The 8,909-nt window shown below is 33.3% G+C and overlaps 1 protein-coding gene across 4 annotated transcripts; it reads left to right on the top strand.

The window, feature by feature from the left end:
- Window positions 1-272: 272 nt before the first annotated feature.
- On the top strand, window positions 273-8,765 carry LOC114347531 (ubiquinone biosynthesis O-methyltransferase, mitochondrial). 4 transcript variants are annotated; one of them, XM_028298231.2, is made up of 5 exons: window positions 273-371; window positions 1,725-1,772; window positions 5,289-5,500; window positions 5,675-6,085; window positions 8,599-8,765. In XM_028298231.2, the coding sequence occupies exons 2-5, from the start codon at window positions 1,738-1,740 to the stop codon at window positions 8,721-8,723; spliced, it is 783 nt and encodes a 260-aa protein (XP_028154032.1). In that variant the 5' UTR covers window positions 273-371; window positions 1,725-1,737; the 3' UTR covers window positions 8,724-8,765. The 4 variants fall into 4 exon arrangements, with proteins under 4 accessions (XP_028154032.1, XP_028154025.1, XP_028154036.1 ...); XM_028298224.2 differs by having other exon boundaries at window positions 302-461; XM_028298235.2 differs by lacking the exon at window positions 273-371 and adding an exon at window positions 554-701.
- Window positions 8,766-8,909: the final 144 nt, after the last annotated feature.

Below are 8,909 nucleotides of genomic sequence, written 5' to 3'. Positions count from 1 at the left end.
TACGCGCGAAACAATTTTTTAAATAAAATGTTGGTCTTTTATCAACTTGATGGTAAAAATTCGTTATCCTCCTGTTCGATACTATTCGATAGACTTTTAAAGAACATTAAAATAATTATTTTTATTATTATAAAATAGTTACGTATATTATTTCCACAGAATAAGAAATTATTTAGGATTATTAGGAAAATATAGGATTTATTATTAATCAAAATAAAAACTGCAAATTTATTTTCTTTTAGGTGGCTGTTACATCACTATGCAAAGGGTTAAAATATTTAAGTGCCCATGACATTGACATTGACAGTGGTAGTTGTAGGTTATGTTGATATTTTGTTTTCAAAAATTTTTTGAAAAAAACAGATATAAAGGTAATTCAAAATATATCAATATTTATATTTAGAAACAACGAAGTAATTTTAGATTCTTTGAGTCTATAATTGTGACAGTTTTGTTTAAATGTAAGTGGGACATTTATTAGTTTTTTTGATGCTAAAAATATAATAAACAGTAGTCACCAAAATAAACACTACTGAATGTGACCATTGTATTTGCTTTTAATTTATATAATTAACACGTTCAAATAGTTCAAAATGTAAACCATTGCGGCGCAAACCAAGCTTAATGCTTGATTTTGCATATTATCCAGCTTTTTAGAGAGTTGTTGCAGTTGCAGTTATTACTGCAATTGTTGAAAACAGGTTATTATATTTTGTGGTATTTCTCTAATATCTGCTGTATAAGTGTGTATCCATATGTTGGTGCTATGTGCTCCATGTAGCAGCTCCACATAGTGGATACGTTGGTGCTCACCGCTCACCCTCTTCGATTCAACCAGTTTGTGGTTGACCACATATATGTAGAGGAGCGACCAACATATGAATACGTACCTTTATAAATAATAAATGTATGCATCAGGTGCTGTCAGATTAGGGGAGTGAGCTGGGTATTCGAAGTCTGTTACACAAGAAATTATTCTGTTTCGAAACTTTTCTGAAATATTTTTTCCTCAGTTGTGAGTTCCATTTTCACTCCGGTTTTAATAATAAAGCACTCTTAATATGACCGTTAATGACAAATAAGCCCTATCAAATAAATAAATATTGCATGTACACTATAAAAAGTTTACTAAATTTCAGTAGGTACTGTTTATTTCGGCTAATACCATATGAGGCCGTCAGAGCAATAGTGGCCTAAGCTACAAATTGAGCCGTTTTAGATTAATAAATATATCAATAAAAGTAGCAACATTAAATCTTCGGATTAACAGGGACCAACACAACCAACCAGCTAGATTCGCTACATGATTTGTAGCACCATCCGATAAACATACTGTATGTCTTGTATAGTCAGTTCACTCAGCTTTGCGAATAATTTAACATTGTAGAAAATATACAACACAAAACAAACTATCTCGCCTAGGACTAATTGAATCAGTCATTTCAGAAACCCGACATGTCCAAAACAATCGATTTTCGTTTTTTTGCATTTTTACTACCCTTAGATATGGAATCACATGTTTCAAGAAAACCCAACCCGATTTAACATTCTAAATAAACCTAAAGAGTGGAGAAAATTTTTCTGTATCGATAGAAACTCAGCAACCCCGAGATGTCAGCTTTCTGAAACAACTGATTCAATTTCAGTACAGAGTTTATTTGATTTATTAATTTGTACAATTATTGTTTACTTGCAGTTATTTATATTCCATATATATTTTTTAGATTAGAATACACAATGCAGAAAATATTAAGAGGTGGAACCCAAATAAGGTAAGCAGACAGTTTTCCAGTTCACTGACTACTTACTCTCATGGTATGCTTACTTACTTACTCCTTAGCTTTACAACCCACCCAGTCTTGGGTTTTAGCCGACTCGACAACATGCCTCCACTGTTCTCTGTCTTGAGCATTCTTTATCCAATTATCCACGCCCATAGCTTTAAGATCTCCTGCTATATTATCTCTTCACTGGAGTCGAGGGCACCCTCATGGTTTTCTTCCAGTGAAGCTTCTTCCCATACCAGCTTTACTGTTCTTTCGTCAGAATGTTTTCTGAGGAGTCTTGCCCATTGGAGTCTTCTGGACTTTATTTCTTTTATTATGTTAGCATCTGGGTATAGTTCTTCTAGCTCATATTAATTCTTATTCTATATTGTCCTGCTGCTTCATCAAGCACAGGCCTACAGATCTTCCTTAGAATTTTTCTTTCCCAAACGTAGTCTCTCTTAGTTTGCTTTTGATATCCACATTTAGCTACCATACATCACTACGGGTGGTATACTTGCACTACAAATAAATGTTTCTATTATGTAAGTATAAGCAATCTTCAGACCGTATTACGGGAAAAATTAATATATTAGGTCAAGTTTATGTGTGGTTAGAGTATAGATGAATGTAATACAAACCCAATTTTCTTCTTAAATATAACTTCTATTTTACACATGAAGAGAAGTATCCATATTACTCAAATGTGGTCTCGAGGTAACCAGTTACAAAAAAACTCTGAAGAGGTACCACAAGGTTATTTATTATTGTTAAAAATCATAAAAGGACGCGTTTCGGCTTTACAGAAGCCATCATCAGCTTAAATACAGGACATAGAAAACAACGGACTGACCAGAAAACAGGAAGGAGGAAGAATCAGCTAGTTTACATTATATAGTATAGAGATGCACACACTTCATATCTTCTTATTTTTATTGTTCCTTTAGGAAGGTCTTTACACCTGACCGGCTCACATGATGGTTCCTCTACAAACTCTACATGCTGAAGTTCTTCATGATTTTACAGTACAATAAGAACAAAATGCTATAAATAGCTACATAGCTGATTTTTCCTCCTGCCTGTTTTCTGGTCAGTCCGTTGTTTTCTATGTCCTGTATTTAAGCTGATGATGGCTTGTGTAAAGCCGAAACGCGTCCTTTTATGATTTTTAACAATAATAAATAACCTTGTGGTACCTCTTCGAATTTTTTTGTAACTGGTCTATTTTACATTTTTGATTTGATTGTTTTCTTCTTCTTTAAGTGCCGTCTCCCAATCAGAGCTTGGATATCATCATCACTATCTTTACTCTATCTACTGCTGCTCTGAAGAGTTGTATAGAACTGCATCTAAACCAGTGCCTTAAATTCTTTAACCATGACACTCTCCTTCTTCCTATACTATTTCCTCTCCTTATCTTACCTTGTATGATTGACTGTTTTAATATATATTTTAAATACAGTGAGAGAAATACTAATATTTACTAAAATTTGTGATTTAATACATCACTGTGTTTCCGAAACATAACAATTTTATCCAATAAAATTAATAAAAGATTATAATTAATTAGATATATATTTATTGATCAATAAAATAGTGAGGTATTGCATTGTTCTTATTTACAATTAAATTATCCACAAAATATTACAATATATTGTATTTAGTTTTATTGCAGTTACGTTGTAAGATGTTTCATAGATAATTTAATAAAAAATTTACCTACTGTAGGTATATTTTTCTTTTGATATTTATAGGTGGTAAGTAATTTGAACCTATATATATTGTATAAATTTTTTACTATACAGAGTTGGGATAAAGTATGGAACCAAGCAAATATCTCTGAAACGAAAAGAACAATATTTATGAAACTTTGCATGCAAGTACAGTGACGCAAAAGGCATCTGGTGCCATATTTTTTGTTACTACTCCACTTCCGGTTTCACCGGAAATACCCTTAACTTATTTACTTTAAATGGGACACCCTCTATATTTTTGCAGATTTTAAAAGAACTTGTTATTTTTAATTCATACATACTACGTTTGGAACAAAAAACTATTAAAACAAGAAATAAATCTCTTTACAGTTAAAAAATAGGTTAATTTATTTACGTTAGACCAATGATATAAAAATAAAAAAAATAATTCCGAATGTTGAAAATGTTTGCTGTTCACCTCCTGATAACGTGCAAGCCTATAAATAAATTCGTGAGTCACTTTTTGCAAGATTTCTCTACGTATTAGTTCACATTCATCAATTATTCTTTGTCTCAAATCCTGCAAGCATGTTGCTCGCCTAGGCCTAACGTAAACATGTGATTTTAGATATCCCCAAAGAAAAAAATCTAACGGGTTGAGGTACGGAGAACGAGCGGACCACTCTATGAATCCTCTAAGTCCAATCCATCGATTTGGACAATTCACTTCCAAAAAATGAAAATTCACCATAACCGATTATCATTAATAATTCAATGCGATATTTTTCACTTAAATAAACCATTTTTAATACAACTTATTTCTGTCAATTAGTTCAGTAACAGTTTTACCTACTATTCTAAATTCAAATAAGTCATGCAGTTGCATGTAAACAGCAATTTTAGTCTACAGTATAGATGGTACTCGTTTATTTCCTACGACGTTGTATTAATACAAACAATTATCTAGAGACACTTTTTATCAAATTTTTTCTACCAAGTTTGGTATGTATGAATTAAAAATAACAAGTTCTTTTAAAATCCGCAAAAATATACAGGGTATCCCATTTAAATTAAATAAGTTAAGGGTATTTCCGGTGAAACCTGAAGTGGAGTAGAAACAAAAACTATGGCAACAGATGCCTTTTGCGTTAGTGTACCTGCATGCAAAGTTTCATAAATATTGTTCTTTTCGTTTCAAAGATATTTGCTTGGTTTCATACTTTATCCCAACCCAGTATACACGTGTATGTTACATATTTTTAGACCTACATATACGTTATACACTCAAAAGTTCATAAAATCCCTGCATTGAAATATTAACCAGTTTTGATTTTAAATAACTTTTTTATTTTGGATCCTATTTTAATAATTTTTGGAAATGCTAGAGCAAAGTTATCCTATATTAATTGGCATAATTACAAATAAGGCCCGAGTTATATTAAGGGAGTAGGCGCGAAATATTGGTCCGATGCTATTTAAATTTATTCATTTTTCCGAATCCTGAGAAAACTAATAATATTTTTGAAAAATTTAAACGCAGAATGAAAGATTACATTATTACCGGGGCCCAAAAGTCTCTTAGAATAAACAAAATGTTTCTTTTGAATGAAGTATTTGAAATTAAAAATCATACTAAATTTTCCTTTTTGTTCGCCCTTGTAACTTATTAAAATAAACATTATAAAAGTTTTCAGGGACTTTAGGCCCTCGGTAATAATGTAAACACTAAGCACTATCAATTTTGTTTTGGTAAAAAAAAAACAAATTAAATCCTGTGCTTTTTTTAAGTTCTATTTTTGATGATAATACCATGTCTGGTTATTTTTAGGCTCCTTTCAACAACAGTCGATAGTCAAGAAATGGCACATTTTAAAAAATATGTCAACTATTGGTGGGATGAATTCGGACAAGTAAAACCACTACATGCTATGAATAAAATTCGGATACCTTGGATTAGAGATTCACTTATTAGTGGAAAAAGAGTTGAAGATCCTGCTTTTCCATTAAAGGGCTATTCAGTTTTAGATGTAGGTTGTGGAGGTAACATTTTTTAGTAAATTTTCTACATAGTTATGAATGATGATTTACTTCTACCTGTTTTATGAAATGATCCCTTGTTTATATAATTTCACACCTCAAACAATAGCATCCTGCCGAATTGAATATTAATGAGTCTCGTAAATAGATGGTAATACTATATCTTATCTGTTTTAGGTGGTATTTTAACCGAACCCTTAGCAAAAATAGGAGCTGATGTGACAGGCCTCGATGCCAACGAAGACTTGATAAAATTAGCCCAATCACATGCTCGTCTCAACAACCTAAACATCAATTATATCACATCGTCTATAGAAAACCATGCCCTAGAAGCCTGTGAAAAGTATGATGCTCTGGTTGCATCAGAGGTCGTAGAGCATGTCACACAAAAAAGCGAATTCGTTGAAGCGTGTGTAAATTGTCTGAAGCCTAACGGTAAAATCTTCATAACGACTATTAATAAAACGTGGCAAGCTAATGTATTTGGAATAATTATTGCTGAGAATATAGTAAGAGAGATACCGCAAGGAACGCACCAGTATGAAAAATTCGTATCGCCACATGAATTACAAAGGATGCTGGAGGATTGTAAGTATACCAAAACAAATATTTATAAGCATTGTAATTAACTCACAAGACGCAATTAGTTTTTTCTTCTTGGCTGTCCCATGCCTGTCAGGAAATATTTAAAAATAAATAAAATAAAAGTTTAAATTTGACGGTTATTTCGGTATTTCGGTTATTATCAACTTTTGTACTAAGGTAAGTAAGCTCAAATCGACCTATTTTAACGTCAGGAATCTAAGGTTAAGCTATGGCCTATGGCCCATTCTTTACCAAACACCCTGTATATAGAGATAAGAGAATAGATAAAAAATTTAAAATGTTGATTTCCCCAAAAAAGATAAAATGCACGGCTGTAACAGCAAATCTAATAAGATGTAAATTAGAGCAGGAGGGTCAGATAATAGAACAAGTGATAGAGTTCAAATATTTAGGCATCACACTATCTAGCTACGGAAAGCTCGAAACAGAAGTGGAAGATCACATGGAGTAATAAGTATATCGGTAAAGAAATGAAAGGCAGAATTTACAATACAGCCATTGGACAAATAATGACTGAACGGCTAGGGCTTCTAATCGTCCAAGTGTGGCTTACTTCTGGAGCCGGGTACAGAAACAACCGGTACAGCTGTTTCTCAGATGAATTAGGGTTCCTTCGAAAGTGTTGTATTCCATAGTTAGAGGTTCTATTTTATTATTGTAATGATTCAAGACACTGCTAGTACTTCAATATGAATGTATTATGATACTACAAAAATATTATCGAATAGTATGTCGATGTTAAGAAGTGGTTGAAATCATTTATTTGCTCTGAATCGTAATGAAAACGTATAACTTACAAATTGAAGAGTCTCAGATGCAGAATCCACCAAAAATGGTAAATAGTTATTTAAATCTGAGACTATTCGTTTTGAAAGTTCTTTCTGGTACATCCTTAATCTGCGACTTTTTCAATTAATAAGACCGCAGACGACGAATTAGAAAACGAAAAGGAAACGATCACATTCCGCTTTCATTCATCTAGGAAAAAAGGACAGAAGAGGAACTTTCAGTACTCAAATCCGAGTAAAGATAGAAAAATAATAAATGATGGTTTTGCTTGTCTTCGATTCAGAGGGATGCACACCCGCTGGACAGGCTGTTTCTACAATTGCAGGCGTCATCAGCAGCGTTCGTTAGCGTGCACTCCTCTGAATCGAAAAATAGCTGGACCATCAATTTAAAGGGAATCTGAAAGATAATTCAAAATCCCCATTAGGACGCGATACAGCGACATCTCTTAACAAATTGAAGAGTCTCAGATGTAGAATCCACCAAAAAATGGTAAATAGCTATTTAAATCTGAGACGATTCGTTTTGAAAGTTCTTTCTGGTACATCCTTAATCTGCGACTTTTTCAATTAATAGGGCCGCAGACGACGAATATCGAAAACGAAAAGGAAACGATCACATTTCGCTTTCATTCGTCTAGGAAAAAAGGACAGAAGACGAACTTTCAGTACTCAAATCCGAGTAAAGATAGAAAAATAATAAATGATGGTTTTGTTTGTCTTCGATTCAGAAGGATGCACACCCGCTGGAGAGGCTGTTTCTACCATTGCAGGCGTCCTCAGCAGCGTTCGTTAGCGTGCACTCCTCTGAATCGAAAAATAGCTGGACCATCAATTTAAAGGGAATCTGAAAGATAATTCAAAAGGATAAGGTATAACTTACAGTTTTGAAATCGGTGTGCTCTGGGAGAGCGACTACCTCGCTCGGTGGTTAGAATTATAAGAGATCGAGTTTTAGGTGTGCAGGGCTCTCGTAGCAAAAGGTTGGCAAAAAACAAGTCAAGTGTCGGCGCTACGAGGGGAAAGAGGTATGAAGCGTTGTTGCCAAGATTAGATGGTTGATTAGATTCAAACAAATGACATTCGCTGAAGAAACATGACCTGCCACATAGAGAACAAAAATAATGCTAGAAACAGTAGAGATGAAAACTCTTAAAAAAAATCGATGGTAAGACTCTATGTGACAGTGCTAGAAGTACAGATATATGACGGAGATGCAATGTGAAGAACATTAAGGACTGGGTAAGAAAGAGAAGAGTATATAAATCGAATGAGAACAAATAGAGTCGTAAAGACAGCGAAATATGGTTACCCAATAAGAAGACCAGTGGGAAGACTACGAAAACGATGGAACGGCACCTCACTGGAGGCGAGACACATTGAAGAACAGACATGTCTGCACAAAAAGAAGAAGAAGAGGCTGGAAATCTTGAAATAGTAAATAATGAAAGCATTACTATTTCAAGCTGAACTAATTGCTTGACGGTATGTCGTTGTCTTCTTGTGACAAAATACATAGGGAAAACAAATACACATATTTTCTATCTAGATAGTTACTGCTTCGTATAGCTTATTTCGTTGTATGAACTGTTATAAAGGTCGTTTAAAAAAATGTTTATAAAAGTTCTGTTGTGATTGTGATGACCTATTTTTCGATTTTTAAATTTTAGTAATTTTAATGTCATACAGTTATTTTTATTTTTTTAGGTAATTGTCGAACAGAACTAGTCCATGGAATGTTTTACAATATTATCAGCAATAATTGGCACGTGTGCTCTGATGATTCAGTTAATTATGCCCTTATAGCGATTAAATTACCTAAGAGTTGTTAGATTTATTTATTTAAATAAAAGTTGATAGTTTTTGTTTTATAACCCAAAGAATCATTATAGTAACATAACATGCCTAAGTACGCTAGCAGCGACCTCTCTACGAAGCAACAAGGCTCCTGCACCACTTTAAATTCAACTTTTGCACCACTTTCAATTCAGTTTTATGTCAATGATACCTTAATATCT

The sequence above is a fragment of the Diabrotica virgifera genome, chromosome 4 (genome assembly GCF_917563875.1).
Source record: "Diabrotica virgifera virgifera chromosome 4, PGI_DIABVI_V3a".
Taxonomy (NCBI): Eukaryota; Metazoa; Arthropoda; class Insecta; order Coleoptera; family Chrysomelidae; genus Diabrotica; species Diabrotica virgifera.
Note: the sequence above shows the minus strand (reverse complement) of the source record. Positions and strands in the feature narration are given on the sequence as shown.